The sequence below is a fragment of the Thalassophryne amazonica genome, chromosome 14 (genome assembly GCF_902500255.1).
Source record: "Thalassophryne amazonica chromosome 14, fThaAma1.1, whole genome shotgun sequence".
NCBI classification, from domain to species: Eukaryota; Metazoa; Chordata; class Actinopteri; order Batrachoidiformes; family Batrachoididae; genus Thalassophryne; species Thalassophryne amazonica.
The window spans coordinates 76,886,511-76,906,420 of NC_047116.1; the positions used below are offsets into that span (position 1 = coordinate 76,886,511).

At 41.4% G+C, this 19,910-nt stretch overlaps 1 protein-coding gene across 5 annotated transcripts in view; it reads left to right on the forward strand.

Moving 5' to 3' along the window:
- The first annotated feature begins 1,585 nt into the window (after positions 1-1,585).
- LOC117525003 (mitogen-activated protein kinase kinase kinase kinase 4-like) overlaps positions 1,586-19,910 on the forward strand; it is a 276,208-nt gene continuing 257,883 nt past the window's right edge. For 2 of the 5 annotated variants that reach the window (XM_034186817.1, XM_034186818.1), the window contains exons 1-2: positions 1,588-1,770; positions 1,987-2,052. In XM_034186817.1, the coding sequence (XP_034042708.1) occupies positions 1,714-1,770; positions 1,987-2,052 (123 nt within the window). In that variant the 5' untranslated portion in view covers positions 1,588-1,713. Of the gene's footprint in view, positions 1,771-1,986; positions 2,053-19,910 lie in introns of all 5 variants that reach the window. The other 3 variants (XM_034186821.1, XM_034186819.1, XM_034186820.1) reach the window with 3 other exon arrangements.

Here is a 19,910-nt window from a genome sequence, read left to right on the forward strand (position 1 = left end):
TCCACAGTCCTGTGCCCACCCCTCACTGTATCAGTTAAAGCATCGCTTTCACTTGTGAAGGCCCTGACGACTGTTCTCACCCACTGCAAAAATTTTCAAGCAGACAATTTGCCTCGTCCGCCAAATACTGCTGTTTAGCTTTAACTTCCAAAATACTTCTTTTCAATCACTTAGTCATTTTATATATGGTGCACATAAATCTATTTTGGGGTCCAGTAATGTTGCCACCAAAACTGCCCACAAGAGGTCCTCAATTCTGGCCCTGCAAGGACTCTTGCTGCTCCAAGCTCTGTGATCTGCTCACTTCTTCTTTGGGACATGCAATAATATATATATTGTCGTTGTGGTAACCCCTTGATGGCAAGGAAGACTTTCTCTCGATGAATTCCCAGATGGTGCAGTGGACACACAGACAACCGACCACGCCCAGTCCTGATGTGCACTGCCTCAGTCTAGAGAAATTCAATCTAGAGACCTCTGTGTGTTTGTTTAATGTGAGGAATGTCATTGCACACAAATAAACACACGGTCCTTGAGAGGTCCTTGAGAGATCCTTGACATAACCTTAGCCTGGTCTAATGGCTGGTAAATCCCTGACAACTGGGGTCTGAGGGCCTGTTGCAGAACTTCTGAGGGTCTGTTGCAGTCTTCTGAGGACCTGCTGCAGCCTTCTGAGGACCTGATGCAGTTTTCTGAGGACCTGCTGCAGCCTTCTGAGGACCTGATGCACTTTTCTGAGGACCTGCTGCAGCCTTCCTTGTGTTCAGGGTTCTGTTGGGCCTTCTACAGGGCACCCAAGGTCCCCACCGTTTTTCACTCCGAGTAATCCCCTACTTGATGTTACGGCCATATCTGATGGAGCAGGGAATGCTGACGGATGTAGCAAATTTTTGGTTTCGTCAGGGTTCACAAAAGGTTGCACAACAGTTTGCAAACAGTTTTTAGGATCTAAAACAGTATCCTGACCTTACACGGGTGTCAGGGTTGGATTCTGATACCCTGCTTTGGCAACGCTGTTCAGCAAACATTCATGTCAATAAAACACTGAAGGGGACAGTTCCTGAGAGAGGAGGAGGGGTGAGGAGAGAGGGAGGGAGAGAGAGCGAGAGAGAGGGGGGGGAGAAAGGAGAGAGAGAGAGAGAGAGGGGGGGAGGAGAGAGAGAGAGGGCGAAAGAAGAGAGAGAGAGCGAGAGAGAAAGAGAGAGAGGGAGGGAGGGAGAGAGGGAGAGAGAGGGAGAAAGAAGAGAGCGAGAGAGTAAGAGAGAGAGAGGGAGAAAAAGGAGAGAGAGAGAGAGGGAGAAAGAAGAGAGAGAGAGAGAGAGAGAGGGAGGGAGAGGGGGAGTAAGAGGGGGAGAAAGGAGAGAGGGAAAGAGAGAGGGGGAGAGAGAAAGGAGAGAGGGGACGATAGAAAAATGAGGGGAACTATGTAGACAGACTGATGGGGCGGAGAATAGAGAGAGAGAGAGAGAGAGAGAGAGAGAGAGAGAGAGAGAGAGAGAGAGAGAGCGGCTCCTCTTCTTCTTGGCTGTTGTCGGAATGTAGCAGCGAGGCTGTTTGTGATTATTACAAAGAGGAGAATAACGCCGCTCGGATATCTCCAGTGGAATCTTCCGACGATGAGACACGTGCGGTCCACCTAAAGGAGATTTCCAACCACGCTGATAGTTTTCAATTTATCAGTGGTTTATTTTATTTTATTTTATTTTAGCGAAAATGGCGAACGACTCTCCGGCTAAAAGTCTGGTGGACATCGACCTGGCGTCCCTGCGGGTGAGCCTCTGTCTGACAGACACAAACATCTTTTGTCTTTTTGGCGTTCGGACCTGATTAATCCGTCCAGCCCGGCCGTGGCTCTTTGTCTTTTACGAGAGGCCAGCCGGGCGCAGCCGGCGTCGACACCAAACACACCCCGCCTCGGTTCTGACAGCTCTCTGAACAAACCCGAACCCTTTTAACGCTGCTTTGTTTTGACTTTTTCCACTGCAGGACCCCGCCGGGATCTTCGAGCTGGTGGAAGTGGTTGGGAATGGAACCTATGGACAAGTCTACAAGGTTGGTGCGAGCCTCCGTGCGCGTTTGTGTGTTTAAAATCTCCACCGGGCGGAAACTGAGGCACAAACATGTATTTATGTGTGTTTATTACAACACCCTGCGCTGCGGACCGGAGCGGTCTGGACCGGATTATCTCTCAGATCGCACTCTGGCCTCCCACTGCTCCACATCCATTCATTATATCTTTATTTTAGCGATGCAAAGATCATCCCAGGGGTAGATGCATCTATTTTGGTCCACCCAGCTCCTTCCTCCTCTGTCCTCCACGCCCCACTCGTATATTCCTTCCACTCTGCAGCCCCGCGGTGCGTGACAGCACGCCGGCCGACCTGTGCGCCATTGGCTGGGCGGTGTTTCACTGCGCATTTGCGCACACTGGCTGTAGTGGTGCATTAATCGGGACAGGCCTGTCCGTCCACACACGCACACACCCCGCGGTGAAAAGGTATTCCATGGCGGTCTGATGCTTCTGCAGCCTCGGTTTGCAGTTATTCCACGAGACAAGCGTCGGTCGTCCTGCTGTTGCCTGGTAGAAATGAGAGCAGAGGAAGAGGACGACTGATTTAGAGCTGTAGTTTTTTTTTGTTTTTTTTTGTGCTGAAGATGCTGCTGTGATTTAGGGATACATTTGACTCCAACTTGAGTGTGTGGGTGTTCTCTGGGGACTCCGGTTTCCTCCCTGCCATCAAAATGTGCATCAAGACACTGTGTCTGGACCACAATGATGATGACACTGCTCCTAGTGGTTGGATTGTTCTTCCGATAGGCTAAACACAGAGAATAAATAATGCTCATTGTATGTCATATATAATTACAAGTGAGTAGCAGTGACTTTAATGGTGTCCACTAGAACCCGGTGATTGACAACAAGGCTTCATAAATCACACTCAGACAAAAGGCCTGCTTCAACAAGCCCAGACATGCCCTACTGTGCCAACATTGCTTTTTAAACCTGCATATAAAATAACTGCAAATTATGTTAAAAGATGCCAATCAAGGGTCACAGGTCTGCAAGAGCCTGTCCCTCATGTATTCCAGATTTGAAAAAAAAAAGAGAATCCTCAGTCTATTTTGTGTTCACAAGGTGGTATGCATGTGTGGGTTTTTCAAAATGCAGTTGAAAATCAGTGTACTTGTCATAGCTTTCATTTCAGCCTTATGCCGCATTCACACCGGACGCTACATGATGCCACAAATTCGCATCCCTTGCCTGGAGATGGACGCGCCACCATTGCCCGGTGTGTCACTCTGCTTGAGCCGCGTTCACACCAGACACCACGCGGTGCCACAAATTCATCATTTGCTGCAGGAGCTGCGTCTGGATGACGGCCGGTTTCAGCGGTACTTCGGCCTCTCCAGGACTCAGTTTGAGGACCTCCTGTCCCATTTGCGCGCACATGTGAACAAAGAAAAAAAACTGGCTGCTGCTGCAGTTCATCGCTCTCCTCTCCAACTCTGTCATAATTGTGTTATAAACCAGTCACTATTTGTTTTATTATAAATTTGTGTAGTTAATAAAATTATCTTCACGGACAATTCGTTCACGTGCACACATGTGAACAAAAAAAAAAAACTGGCTGCTGCTGCAGTTCATCGCTCTCCTCTCCAACTCTGTCATAATTGTGTTAAATAAATAAAGGACAAAAGGGACATAAGTCCTGCTCACAGGCTGATTGCCAGAGACAGGACATGTCCACATCAAGTATAAACTCAAGACATCTCCACGTCACTGCATATCCAGTCCCTGATTGGTCATCGCAAGTTCAGATTTTTCAACTTGGGGAAGAGGGCGACGTGACGTGATTGGCTACAAACGTGCCAATCACTCAAAATCGCTTTATTCGCGACACTTTATTTGCGTCCAGATGCGTTGCATTGCGTGGCTTGGACTTTTGTGGCGCCACAACGCGTCCTTCCATAGGCATAGACATGGCAACCTCTCGCTGCCGTCGCTCGCGTGGTGTCAGGTGTGAATGCAGCATTGCATTCATTCTCTAGACCAGCTTCCTCCAGTCAAGGTTTGGGGGGTGGTGGTGGTGGGGGGAGGCTGGAGCCAAACCACCAGTCATGGGGTCTGCCCTGGACAGTCTATCGCAGGGCTAGCTGTGAACAGATGTGTGAAAATCTGCGTCTTAAAGCTTTCAGAAGTAACACAGGTGTTGGGAATCTTTCACTGTGTGCAGTAATCAGAGCGGAAAAGACAAGATGAGCTAATTTCAGTATCATAGTGTGTGCGTGTGTGTATGTATATGTGTGTGAGTGTGTGTGTGTGTGTGTGTGTGTATATATATATATATATATATATATATATATATATATATATATATAGGCATGTAGAGATTAATCGATACGAATTGGTATCTAGATACAAATGTATGTGGTGTGAGTGTATCGATTCATTCAGTGTGCATTGATTCAATTGACAGGGTGAAATCATGATGCATCACTCGCTGAGTGCTTCCATTGATTTTTGTTTTGTTTTTTTTTTTCCCCCCGAGGCACAATGAATGCACCATCACTGCTTCATGTTTTGTTTTGAACACGGACGGAAACCAGAAAGCACATTTCTACCCCAACAAACATGGAGGTCCGCGAGAACAGCAACAAGCAATTGAAAGAGGTTTTTGATGCACCTAAAACATCTGAATCAGGCGTTTGGAGATACTTTGGCTTTTTTTAAAAAAAGATGGGAAACTTGACAAGACGCAGGTTGTTTGTATAACTCGGATTCCCCTGAGGCAGATTGTAAACCGAGCTCCAGCAAAACTGGTGAGAAAAGTATCTCACATTAATTTTGGTAAGGTGGTACTCAGTCAATGAGTGACTCACTTTAAATTACACATCAAGAGTGACGATTACTGTACTGTTTAAGTTCTGACAGTGTGAAGAAGCAGATTCCAAATATGAGGGAACGTATTCCTGTTCCTTAATGAAGAATCTGGTAAATTTGCTACTTATAAGGAGTAAAACAAATCCTCTGCTTCTATTAGAATCAGAAGAAGAAGAATGCCATAGTACCATACTGAATTGCAGCTTCTTATTTTCTATTAAAATTTTTGGTATAATTTCTTTGCATCATATTGAATCACATAGTATCGCATTTTGAGGAATTTAATCACCATCAAATTCATACCAAATCGTATTGAATCGGGAATAGTGGTGAATTGTATCACATCGTATCGCTATATGTATCGTATCACTGGTGATGTATCGAGGTGCGTATTGAATCATTGTCAGTGATGAGATTCATATGCCTAATATATATATGTACATATATATTCATCAGTTTTTTAGAGCTCATATAATGACAGATTAGACACACCCTATGTGCTTTATTGTAACATATCAATGTGCACAAAACAGTTCATAGCTTGCGATCAATCATTTCTCTCAACAGTGTAATTTGCAAGTTAGATTTAACTAAATTCATAGTTGATTGACATTCAAGATCTGTTAGCAATGGTTTTTTTAATCCCATTTTTTCCCAAGTATTTGTTTTTTGACACTTAATTTTTAAATGAAAACAAAGTTAATGTTGACACAGGTGCTACACCACACAATAGAACCACACCACACAATGCATGCTAGGACAACACTGAAAGACCATATTCACTTAGCTGAGAATAGATGCAATCATTGGTCATCTAAAGGTGCTGTCATGCGATGACTGACTGAGCAGACTGAGTAACAGATTGACATAATTTGTTCACTGGCAAATATCACTTAATTTGTTGCTCTTGTAGTGGATGTGGGGTATGACATTTGCCGAGGTCTGAATACATGGCTAGAGTCCGGCCAGCTCGTGGATTATGACGTCATACTTCCTCACTACATTTGTGCACTGATGGCGTGTTCTAACTTCTAATACCTCAGTAGTGGTGCCCACCTCAATAGCAGGGTGTAGTGGCTGGGTTAAGGCATGCTGGGATATGTTCAACCTAATGTCATCTATTTTCTTCTCAAAGTAATCTAGGAAATCTTGTGCTGTAAAAGGAGAGTGAGCTACAGGTGGTTGTCCATGAATAAGTGTTGCCACCATGTCGAACAAGAACTTTGAGTTATGCTTGTTTTTGTTGATCAAATCAGAGTAATAGGTCCGCTTTTGTAGCCAATAATACATGCTTATAGTCTAAGATAGCATCACGCCACGCAAGGTGGAATACTTCTAATTTTGAACGACGCCATTTCGTTCTAGACCGCTTGCTTTATGCTGAGTCACGCAGTATCTTGAACCAAGATGCTGCGATTTGGGGGAGCGCGGTTTCAACACAGGTGGTGCAATCATGTTGAATGTCGTTTTGAGCACTGAGTTTAAACTATCCACAAGTCTGTCTACTGACTGGGTATTTGTCAAAAGTGAGAACTAAGACATCAGGCAGTCTAGCTTCTAGTTCAGTCTTGTTGAAGGAGTTTGATGCATCGCTGCAAAAGATCGTGGCCGTTAAAAGATATATGCTTATACGGCCGAAGGTATTTAGCATTACCATATATTTTTGTCTTTCAGCAACATGGCACTTTCAAAGCAGTTCTATTATTTTAAAAAGTTTTTTTTTCAGCTGTATAAAAACAAACTAAATAACCACAATTTTTAACTTGTGCTAACATTTGATGTATATGTATGTGTATGTGTGTGTGTGTGTGTATATGTATGTATGTATGTATATGTATATATATATATATATATATATATATATATATATATATATATATATATATATATATATATATATATGTGTGTGTGTAATAGTTGGTATCAAATGAAGACAATTGCTAATTGCAAAAACAACTTGCACACTTCAGACAGTTTGTCTCACATTATGCTCACGGGCCAGTAGCCAGCATTCATAGGTCTTAGTACAAAAGATGCTAAGATTTAAAACTTTGTCCCAGCAGGGCTGGAACCCTATTGTTTAGAACATAAAATTAAGATGTAACCAATTGCATGTATGTGAAAAATCACTGCTGCTGATTCTGGGAACAGAGCTAATATAATAAGGGCATTTATTGTCATTGTACATAAATGAATGTCCTCTGTCCTTCCTTGACCTGAAATGGGAGGAACCAATAGCCAGTCAGAGTGCACCTTTCTATCACATGACATGTTTGAACCAGTGAGTGACAAGAAAACTCATCATAACCTTTAGATTAAGGTTAGGATGATCATGATGGTGATGATATTGATGCTGATTATGGTAACAGTTCTGGTGGTCAGGTTCAAGAAACAACTGTGTTATCTGATTGATTACAAAAATTGATCATGCACAGACACACACAAAAAATGTTTAAATAACATTTCATATTGCTTTTACAAAATTTCAAAGTGGGGAGGGGCATGCCCCCGGACCACCCTAGGTGGACCCATGACTGTACACTTTTGAAGTTAGAATTTGAATAAGATTTAATAATGCAGTGTTTGGGATGGACCAGATGACCAGAGACGTGAGAATTGTGTTTGTGACAAAAGACTGGACACTTTACTTGAGATTTTTTTTTCTCTGGGCCCCTCCCCAATCGGACCGGGAGTGACATGTTTAGCCACATGTTCTCCCTGAATTGCTGGCTGTCTGAGTGGTGTCCAAAAAATGAGGTGGGCTTCATAGATAATTGGCAAAGCTTCTGGGGAAAACCTGGTCTTGTTAGGAGAGACGGCATCCATCCCACTTTGGATGGAGCAGCTCTCATTTCTAGAAATCTGGCCAATTTTCTTAAATCTTCCAAACCGTGACTATCCAGGGTTGGGACCAGGAAGCAGAGTTGTAGTCTTACACACCTCTCTGCAGCTTCTCTCCCCCTGCCATCCCCTCATTACCCCATCCCCGTAGAGACGGTGCCTGCTCCCAGACCACCAATAACCAGCAAAAATCTATTTAAGCATAAAAATTCAAAAAGAAAAAATAATATAGCACCTTCAACTGCACCACAGACTAAAACAGTTAAATGTGGTCTATTAAACATTAGGTCTCTCTCTTCTAAGTCCCTGTTAGTAAATGATATAATAATTGATCAACATATTGATTTATTCTGCCTTACAGAAACCTGGTTACAGCAGGATGAATATGTTAGTTTAAATGAGTCAACACCCCCGAGTCACACTAACTGCCAGAACGCTCGTAGCACGGGCAGAGGCAGAGGATTAGCAGCAATCTTCCATTCCAGCTTATTAATTAATCAAAAACCCAGACAGAGCTTTAATTCATTTGAAAGCTTGACTCTTAGTCTTGTCCATCCAAATTGGAAGTCCCAAAAAACAGTTTTATTTGTTGTTATCTATCGTCCTGCTGGTCGTTACTGTGAGTTTCTCTGTGAATTTTCAGAACTTTTGTCTGACTTAGTGCTTAGCTCAGATAAGATAATTATAGTGGGCGATTTTAACATCCACACAGATGCTGAGAATGACAGCCTCAACACTGCATTTAATCTATTATTGGACTCAATTGGCTTTGCTCAAAATGTAAATGAGTCCACCCACCACTTTAATCATATCCTAGATCTTGTTCTGACTTATGGTATGGAAATTGAAGACTTAACAGTATTCCCTGAAAACTCCCTTCTGTCTGATCATTTCTTAATAACATTTACATTTACTCTGATGGACTACCCAGCAGTGGGGAATAAGTTTCATTACACTAGAAGTCTTTCAGAAAGCGCTGTAACTAGGTTTAAGGATATGATTCCTTCTTTATGTTCTCTAATGCCATATACCAACACAGCGCAGAGTAGCTACCTAAACTCTGTAAGTGAGATAGAGTATCTCGTCAATAGTTTTACATCCTCATTGAAGACAACTTTGGATGCTGTAGCTCCTCTGAAAAAGAGAGCTTTAAATCAGAAGTGCCTGACTCCGTGGTATAACTCACAAACTCGCAGCTTAAAGCAGATAACCCGTAAGTTGGAGAGGAAATGGCGTCTCACTAATTTAGAAGATCTTCACTTAGCCTGGAAAAAGAGTCTGTTGCTCTATAAAAAAGCCCTCCGTAAAGCTAGGACATCTTACTACTCATCACTAATTGAAGAATATAAGAACAACCCAGGTTTCTTTTCAGCACTGTAGCCAGGCTGACAAAGAGTCAGAGCTCTATTGAGCCGAGTATTCCTTTAACTTTAACTAGTAATGACTTCATGACTTTCTTTGCTAATAAAATTTTAACTATTAGAGAAAAAAATACTCATAACCATCCCAAAGACATATCGTTATCTTTGGCTGCTTTCAGTGATGCCGGTATTTGGTTAGACTCTTTCTCTCAGATTGTTCTGTCTGAGTTATTTTCATTAGTTACTTCATCCAAACCATCAACATGTCTATTAGACCCCATTCCTACCAGGCTGCTCAAGGAAGCCCTACCATTATTTAATGCTTCGATCTTAAATATGATCAATCTATCTTTATTAGTTGGCTATGTACCACAGGCTTTTAAGGTGGCAGTAATTAAACCATTACTTAAAAAGCCATCACTTGACCCAGCTATCTTAGCTAATTATAGGCCAATCTCCAACCTTCCTTTTCTCTCAAAAATTCTTGAAAGGGTAGTTGTAAAACAGCTAACTGATCATCTGCAGAGGAATGGTCTATTTGAAGAGTTTCAGTCAGGTTTTAGAATTCATCATAGTACAGAAACAGCATTAGTGAAGGTTACAAATGATCTTCTTATGGCCTCAGACAGTGGACTCATCTCTGTGCTTGTTCTGTTAGACCTCAGTGCTGCTTTTGATACTGTTGACCATAAAATTTTATTACAGAGAATAGAGCATGCCATAGGTATTAAAGGCACTGCGCTGCGGTGGTTTGAATCATATTTATCTAATAGATTACAATTTGTTCATGTAAATGGGGAATCTTCTTCACAGACTAAGGTTAATTATGATGTTCCACAAGGTTCTGTGCTAGGACCAATTTTATTCACTTTATACATGCTTCCCTTAAGCAGTATTATTAGATGGCATTGCTTAAATTTTCATTGTTACGCAGATGATACCCAGCTTTATCTATCCATGAAGCCAGAGGACACACACCAATTAGCTAAACTGCAGGATTGTCTTACAGACATAAGGACATGGATGACCTCTAATTTCCTGCTTTTAAACTCAGATAAAACTGAAGTTATTGTACTTGGCCCCACAAATCTTAGAAACATGGTGTCTAACCAGATCCTTACTCTGGATGGCATTACCCTGACCTCTAGTACTAGTAATACTGTGAGAAATCTTGGAGTCATTTTTGATCAGGATATGTCTTTCAAAGCGCATATTAAACAAATATGTAAGACTGCTTTTTTGCATTTATGCAATATCTCTAAAATTAGAAAGGTCTTGTCTCAGAGTGATGCTGAAAAACTAATTCATGCATTTATTTCCTCTAGGCTGGACTATTGTAATTCATTATTATCAGGTTGTCCTAAAAGTTCCCTGAAAAGCCTTCAGTTAATTCAAAATGCTGCAGCTAGAGTACTGACGGGGACTAGAAGGAGAGAGCATATCTCACCCATATTGGCCTCTCTTCATTGGCTTCCTGTTAATTCTAGAATAGAATTTAAAATTCTTCTTCTTACTTATAAGGTTTTGAATAATCAGGTCCCATCTTATCTTAGGGACCTCATAGTACCATATCACCCCAATAGAGCGCTTCGCTCTCAGACTGCAGGCTTACTTGTAGTTCCTAGGGTTTGTAAGAGTAGAATGGGAGGCAGAGCCTTCAGCTTTCAGGCTCCTCTCCTGTGGAACCAGCTCCCAAGTCGGATCAGGGAGACAGACACCCTCTCTACTTTTAAGATTAGGCTTAAAACTTTCCTTTTTGCTAAAGCTTATAGTTAGGGCTGGATCGGGTGACCCTGAACCATCCCTTAGTTATGCTGCTATAGACTTAGATTGCTGGGGGGTTCCCATGATGCACTGAGTGTTTCTTTCTCTTTTTGCTCTGTATGCACCACTCTGCATTTAATCATTAGTGATTGATCTCTGCTCCCCTCCACAGCATGTCTTTTCCTGGTTCTCTCCCTCAGCCCCAACCAGTCCCAGCAGAAGACTGCCCCTCCCTGAGCCTGGTTCTGCTGGAGGTTTCTTCCTGTTAAAAGGGAGTTTTTCCTTCCCACTGTAGCCAAGTGCTTGCTCACAGGGGGTCGTTTTGACCATTGGGGTTTTTACGTAATTATTGTATGGCTTTGCCTTACAATATAAAGCGCCTTGGGGCAACTGTTTGTTGTGATTTGGTGCTATATAAATAAAATTGATTGATTGATTTGCCCCTCAAAGACTGGAGACTTGACTTGGACTTGAGCTCAAAGACTTCAGACTTTACTTGGACTTGCAAAAAATGATGTAAGCATCTTTGAAACATATACAGGAGAAGACATAAACAGGAGAAAAAAAATCAACCTTTTTTTTTTCTATTCAGATTTTATGTTTTTGTGTGAATTTAGGTTCATTGTGTTAATACAGTATGCCAGAATGAAAGAAAAATTAGTCACACAAGTGAAGTTGTGCTAAAAAAAATGACACCAAACAAGGCAAACTAAACAGTTTTTAAAGGTGTATTATGAAGGTAAAACCAAAAGTAGTCAAAAACAGCCAATTATACCCTGGACTCCAGAGGGTTAATGTGAAAAGAAAGCAAATTTGCTCAAGTGGTTTGATTAGTTTTCAAATTTGTAAAGTATTTTTATTTTTTTATAACAGTTGTCTTCCTGTAAGTTTATGTTTTTCTTCACATTGGCTCAATCTTTGTTGTTGCTCAGTTGTGTGCCTGTTGTAGTTGTGGAAACTCTGTGCATCAGAACGAGACATTCCTTGTGACATGTCTTGTGATAATATTAGTCACTTGGCATAATAAATATACATGGATGTCTGGACGACTAATGTTGTTGGCACTGATCAGTGACTGCAAATAATAGGGGTGCCACAGTTCACAAAACCCATGGATTGAATAAGGTTTTTGAAGCCATGCCTTGGACAATTTTCAGATCAGCAAAAAACAAACAAACAAACAAACAAACAAACAAAAAAAAAAAACTTCCTTTTCCTTTCCATTTTTGAAAAAGAACTTGATGAACAATGAAAACAAGGAACTTTTGCCTGTGGTCCTGAATGAAAACGTGTCAAAGCTGTTTTTCAATAATATTTTAAAAAATAAGATACTTAATTTTTATATTGCAATATTAACTGTATTATTGAATAATAATAATTAATGCACAGTTAAATAAAAGAAAAGAAATGGAGCAAAGCTGATCTAAGTTTATGTAATTTCATGTTTTGTTTTTCTCCAGAGATGTGGATGTTTACACTGTCTGGTGAGAAGGTGGCAATAACAATTTTATTAATAAGGCTTTCAGGATAAATTCATTAGTTTTGCCCATATTGATGCAGGTCAGTGGTCCTGATGAGCAGATACTTGGAAAAGGTTTGGACTACTTATTATTTTCTGGAGCTGTGGGCTCTTGGCAAGTTTGGCTGTGCTCACACACTTCAAGTGCAACACTCACAGCTGCACAAGAGACGATGGACACCTCATCCTCAACTCTTTTAGTTATTTAGAGTTCTTGTGTGTTTTTTGGATTAAGAAAGGCTCTGAGCATCCTGGCATCCTGTCCAGAGTGTACCCCACCTCACGCCCTGTGACTTCTGGGATAGGCTCCAGCCCCTGCAACCCTTAGTTGGACTAAGTGGTTGAAGATGAGTGTGTGTGTGTTTAACAAACCTATGGCTCTGTTTCATCAATACTCGCTAAAGCTTAAACAAGCATGCAGTGCAAACATCCTCTGGTTCACACAACAGAAGCACAGTTTTGACCATTTCCATGAGTCTTAAATTAGACTCATGTGAAAATCACTTTAAAGTCAGTTACTTTTATAATAAAAGTATTTAACCGGTATCTGAGGTGTGGAGCTTTGGCCTGATGGGGAAAAACACGCCAATAAATAAACTTATCTTTGATCATGACTGTCTTAGGCCTGCGGTGCCGTTTTCGAACTGCTGTGAACAGTTACTGGTTGAAAATGAATGGATTATTTGGCATGCATTCATTACCTAAGTCCGTTTATTCCAATTAACAGTCATGGGTTGGCTGTGCTTGTGCCAGTCCTCATTGGGTGAGAGGCAGGGTACAGCCTGGACAGTCTGCCAGTGGGCATATCGCAGGCCTGACACACATAACCCCTACAATACTGCACTATGTGGAATGGATGATTTTCAAGTTGCGATAGAGCATGTGTGATGATGTCACAACTCTGTCCGGTTAGGGAGACGCGATTTTGTTCAACAACAAGAACTGTCAAGAAACTTTCTTGTGTGTGGTTGGAGTTGTGTGGAGGTAGGAATAGCCTTTTGAATGATTGAATAACGATGTCAGTCGCACAACGAAATCAAATAATAGTGAAAACATGTTCATTGCACCCAGAATGCTGGTATTTTGGTCGTTGAACTTTTCTAGCAACGAATGTCAAGGCCTGGTCACACAGCATTAACGAAGGACACCAAAGCCAAACCGAAAGAAGAAATCTGGACTTACGTTGACTTTTGGAGACATCGTTTAACTGTCGTCCAGCTTCGATCGGTCAGCCACTCCGTGAGGTCTCATAACATCTGATCGGTTAGTCGCTCTGTGAGGTCTCAAGACATCTGATCGGTTAGTTGCCCTGTGAGGTGTCATAACATCTGATAGGTTAGTCGCTCTGTGAGGTGTCATAACGTCTGATCGGTTAGTTGCTCTGTGAGGTCTCATAACATCTGATCGGTCAGCCGCTCCGTGAGGTCTCATACCATCTGATCGGTTAGTCGCTCTGTGAGGAGTTAATAACGTCTGATCGTTAGTTGCTCTGTAAGGTTTCATAACGTCTGATCGTTAGTCGCTCTGTAAGGTTTCATAACGTCTGATCGGTTAGTCGCTCTGTGAGGTGTCATAACGTCTGATCGGTCAGACGCTCCGTGAGGTCTCATAAAATCTGATCGGTTAGTCGCTCTGTGAGGTGTCATAACGTCTGATCGGTCAGACGCTCCGTGAGGTCTCATAAAATCTGATCGGTTAGTTCGCTCTGTGAGGTGTCATAACGTCTAATCGGTCAAACCGCTCAGTGAGGTCTCATGACATCTGATCGGTCAGCCGCTCCGTGAGGTGTCATAACGTCTGATTGGTCAGACGTTATTGGTATTTTTTCAATATACAATGGAGTGACCTTGTTATGCTTGCATTCATCATACTCTGCAAGTGGAATATTGTGTAATATAAAAGTATTGGATCGGGACTTGATATCCGCAAATACTCATGATTAAATGGCTGATCGGGAGAGGGACACGAACACCTGGATGAGAAATTCCTAATTTTACATAGCTCTCTTTACTGATCTAACTGTAATCTAAACTATGGTTGAGAAATCACAATGGAGTGAGACACTGTGTAAACCATTTTTATATCAGTGTTTTCAGCAGTCACAGCTGGTTTGCTTTACACTAACCTGTGTTTAATTCTGGCATGTGTGATCCTGAAGAATTCAGATTATACTTGTTTTTAATAGTTCATTATAATGTCATGCTCTTTTTTGCACAAAGGAAGGAAGCTGTCTAATCTTAAATTGTTTAAATGAAATTAAAATTAAATTGTTTATGTCCCATAGCACTGAAATGCTTAAAGCGTTTGCAACTGACGTGTGGTTTGTACTCTGACATGTTATTACACATACTAACAGAACTCAACTTGCAGTGTAAATAAATAGCATTTACAGATTTTAATTTCATTACACCATTTTTTGGGGGGGGGGGTCAGGCTTCTGTATATTAAAATTTGAAAAATGATCCTCTTAAAACTCAAACTGAAAACAAATCTCTACAACCTGATGTTTGGGCCCTGACTCCCTTTCTGAGGCAGTTACATAATTTAACTGATTTGATTTATTGATTGGTTATCAGTCAAAAAAGGTTGCCAAGATGCTGTATATAAGCCAATCAATGTTAGATGCAAGATGCATACATTGCTAAATTTGTACAGAGGGGAGGATAATTGCAAATGACCATATTTTAATGCTTAATACTCAGGGATGATGCAGCCCTTTGCGATCCAACATCTGAAAGGTCTTTTCTTTGACTGTGTTTTAGTAGGGTGGAAACTTTGTCAGCATGCTAAGTAAGTACTTTCAATTTCAATTCAGTTTTTCTTAAAAACAAGAAGTCAAATGGCAAAAATTAGAGGGTAAACAACAATTAAAACTTAATAAATATTTCATTATACATTTTATGCCCAAAATGTTGTGTAAAACCGAACGGGGGTTGGTTAGCTTTACAACCCTTGGGGTTTTGTAACTGATAAATTAAATAAATATATCAAAGACAAAATGATAGGTTGCATAAGTAATGGCACCCTTCAGTTTAACAGAAGTAAATAATAACTGTTCCAGCAAGTTTTCTTCAGACAAGTCAGGATGGATGAATGATCATTAACGAGTGAAGCCACACATGACAACTTTGATGGAATTGTAGCCTTTTGTGAATGTGATTGGAGAGAAAATCATTTTCTTCACCACTACACCATGATGTCTTGTTGTCAACCGATATGGCTTTTTCAAACCCTTCTTGATGCATCTCCATGTTACATGGGGAATGGGCACAGGTGGTCTTAAACCTGGAACCTTCCCCTTTGAAAATTGAAGCACACTAACCACTTGGCCACCACCCGGTGTGCAGCCACTCCAGTACTAACAGACACCTAAATGAGCTAATCAACTTGTGGCGGAGCACGGAGAGATGGGAAATGTGTCAGTCAGGTCGTACTTGAGGACTGGGTTTAGGATCACTGCACTATGCAATGGGACAAATAAATCAATGTTACTTTACCAACATCGTTACAGTGTCACTAATCAAATGACCATGTTCCGTTTTGTTGTTGAATAAAGACAGTAATTGTTAAACTAACATTTATTATTGTGCTGAAGTCCTCCGTTGAACGGTAGCTTGATTGATTCCTCACTTATAAGTGGCTTTGGATAAAAACTGCAGCTAAATGAATTAATATAAAGTAATTATCACTTCGTAATTGTTTCACATGTATTTTCATTTTTTTCCATTGAATTTTTATTACTTCCTTTGAACCAAAGCGTATTCTGTTGTTAGGCTAAAATTACATCATTGCATCTATTACCTCATTTAAAACAAAAACAAAACAGACATCTTTTTCACTGTTGACTGGTTATCTTCTTCAAAAATGAGTTAATCTCTTCCCTCTACTACCCGTTTCTTTGGTTACATGATATGATCTTGTTGTCCCCTCTGTCTCTTAGTGTTTGCAAAAGTACAGTAGGTCTTTGTTGTCCACCAGTAATCCAGTGAATCTCTGGAATTCTGCCTTTGAGAAAGGTGACCTGTAGGTATGGGAACATACTGACCCCTGTGCCGTGAAAAAAGGACAGCATCGAGTGTCACCTTAATCAGACTGTAGTCGCGGGCAGTGAGGTCCTGAGGCGACGTTGCTTCTCACGCCTGAGTTCTGCGGTGCACAAACTGACAAAGATATTCACATTTCAGCCAAACTGCACCAGAATCAGAATCAAAGAATTGGATCTGGTGTTGTTGTGCATAAACAACAATAAAAGAAAAGGAAAAAAATACTTCTGTTGGAAATAAGTCAAAATTCAGATTGGCAAAACTATGTTCACTGTTAAATAAATACTGTATAACGCAGTGGAATGGGACTGTGAATATGTGAGCTCATTTCTGAAGATGATAACCTGTCAGCAATGAAAAAACATGTCTGTTATGTTTTGTTTTTTTTCATGAGGTAATAGATGCAATGATGTAATTTAGCTTAACAAGCATGTGATTGGTCTTCAGATGTAAAGTACCTTTCAGTGCAGGGATGATCAATCTGTACTTTGTGGAAGTGGTGGTGGGGGGTGGCAGGGTAAATGGGGGTCTCGAGCATTAGTTATTAGTTTAGCTACGGATGGAGATAAGCTTTTTAAAAAAATTTTTATCCCTTTTTTAACCAGGTTTGTCCCATTGAGGTCGAGATCTCTTTTGCAAGGAAGACCTGGGCACTTATAAAGTTTTCAATTCACCTAACAGTCATGTCTTTAAATGTGGGAGGAAACCAGAGCACCCGGAGGAAGCCCATGCAAATGCTGGGAGAACATACAAACTCCTTACAGAAAGGCCACAGGTGGGAATCGAACCCATGACCTTCTTGCTGTGAGGAAACCGTGCTAACCACGAAGCCACCGTGCTGCCCAGAGCTGGTTTTGTGTCTTGAGGTTTTTAGGACAATCAGTAGATGGACATCAGCGGTCTGCCTGAGGGGAGTTGACCAAAAAGTTAGTGTCCTGGGTGACGAGGGATCGGCAACAATCTTACTTGTCACGCTCAGGGCCTGGAGGTGTACAGGTCCTCTAGGGGATGGCAGATTGCAGTTGATCACCTTCTCTGCTGCATGGATGATACGCCCCAGTCTGCTTCTGTCCTTAGCAGTGGAAAAGGCAGCGGTACCAGATGGTGATGGAGGAGGAGATGATGGACTCAGTGATGGCAGTGTAGAAGTTCACCGTCATTGTTTTTGGTAGGTTGAACTTCCTCAGTTGCCGCAGAAGGTACATCCTCTGTTGGTTGAGCTCTCTTGATGAGAGAGCAGATGTTCAGCTCCCACTTGAGGTCCTGGGTGATGGTGATCCCTAGGTAATAGGACTCCACAATGGCGACTGGGGAAGTGATGATCAAAATACTTGGTGATTTTAGAATTGGTCCCTAGGCTACAAATTGTTGATGAGATTATTAAACTAAAGTGTGTGTGTGTGTGTGTGTGTGTGTTGGGGGGGGTCAGAAGTATTAATCTCATCAATAAAAGGCTGTTGCGTCATTTGCATCACCATAGCGCCTGCCCGATGATCAGCCAGTATTAAGATAACAACCAGATCACGATACATAAAATATCAAGTCATCAGAAATATTTTGTAATTATTGTGCAGGATTCTGTTTGAAGACCAGCTGTCGTTTTGTAAGGAAAGCCAAAGCTGTTGGAGGGACCAGACTCGTGCAGCACCAGTTCACAGAGCTTCCGGTGATTGAAGCAGGAATGTTTGCTGTGATGTTTCACTGCACAGGAACTGCAGCAGCCATAAAGCTTTGCCTCCACCTTCATGTTATCTCTGTTGACCTTTCAAACAGAAGAAGCGGAAGCTCGGTCAGATGGCAACAGCAGGAACTTTATGATTTATGATGGAGAAGTTGAGCTGTTCTGAGTTCCTGGATCTGACTACGGCTGACTATTGTTTTCTTCTCGGATAAATTAGTTGTTCTTTTATTGTTAAACTTTTAAAGTTCTGGATTTCTTCCAGAAAACCGTTTCAAAAAGTGAAATGAGTTTCAGTAATGCGGATGGATATTCTTAAGAAAATTACATTGTTGGTTGTGTATGGTCTATTGTCGACAAGTAATTGATTAATATATTTATCTAATATTTAATTAATATTTTAAGATACAAATTCCGCTAGCTGGTTACATTTTATCTAAAAATAAGACAGAGCATCAGACTGTATCTGGGTCACATACTTGGATCAGACTCATTTCAGGGACTGTGCAGTTTGTCATACTTTCAGGTGTTGCCAGATTAATTCATATGTCTGCTGCTTTTTCTGATTCGTTTAGCCATCAGTCATTACCATGACATCAGCGTCACTTCTTTCAGACTACAGTGATTGTATAATACAGTACTTTGGTTTCGGGGCTGCATGACTAATTGTATTAAAAACTGTGATCTCGATTCATACCTCAGTTTGATCTCATTTCTTAATGACAATGATTCCACTGCTTTTTAATTTCTGTCAGCAGATGGTGACTAAATGAGCACCGTTAGACCAGGTCATAAAAGAGCAGCAGAAAACAAAAGTACATCAAGTAGGAGTGAGCGAGACATAAAAGCTTCAATCAAAACTTTTCACCCCCCCCCCCCCCCGCCCCACCTCCTGATGATGCTGTTTGCTTAAATTAAAGAAAAAATAAAAAAATACAAAAACTTTCCCATGCAGAACAAAAGTTATTGAGGGTCCACCCAGTACATTTATGGAACTCTGATTTATGGAAGTACCAGCAAACAATAATGACACGGTCACAGGGAAGACACGGAAGTGATGAGTGATGAGGAAAAACCTCATGAGAGCTCATTAGTTTTTGCTTTTTACAATGTGTTGGGGTTACAAAATAAATTTAATTTAGGGTGGATGTTTAATCAAATTTTATACACTCGCACTCATCTTCAGCTGCTTATCTAAGATCGGGTCACGTGGGGCTGGAGCCTGTCCCAGCAGTGTTAGGGTGTGAGGCGGGGTACACTCTGGAGAGGATGGCAGTCTGTCACAGGGCCGCACAGAGACAAACAAGCAGATTCACACCTGCACGCGCATCTACGGACAATTTAAAGTTTCCGGTCCACCTAACCTGCATATCTTTAGATGTGGGAGGAAGCTGGAGCTAATCAATTTTTATAACAAAATGTAATTTAGGGTGGGCCATTAAGCGTTTTTCATGGAAAAAGTGAGTGGGTGGATCCTTGTGTGTGTGTGTGTGTGTGGGGGGGGGGGGGGGGGGTGCATTCCAGTGCTTGGACACTGTGGGCTACAGCAGCATCTCACATCAAAAAGGATAGTGTCGATTCACACGCAGACTCTCTCCGCCACACTGCATTCTTCTGCCATGTGCTATGTGGCAAGTGCTATTGAAATCCCTGTCTGTGGCCCAGTCCCGCTACCCCCGTGTTCATCACACACCATCCGACCACGTTTAGTTTAACATGTACAGAGTTTATAATGAGGTGTTTTTACAATTTCAGGGACTTTGACAGTGTTTTTTTGTTTTTTTGACATAGCAAATGTTTTTAAGTATAGTATCGCATTCAG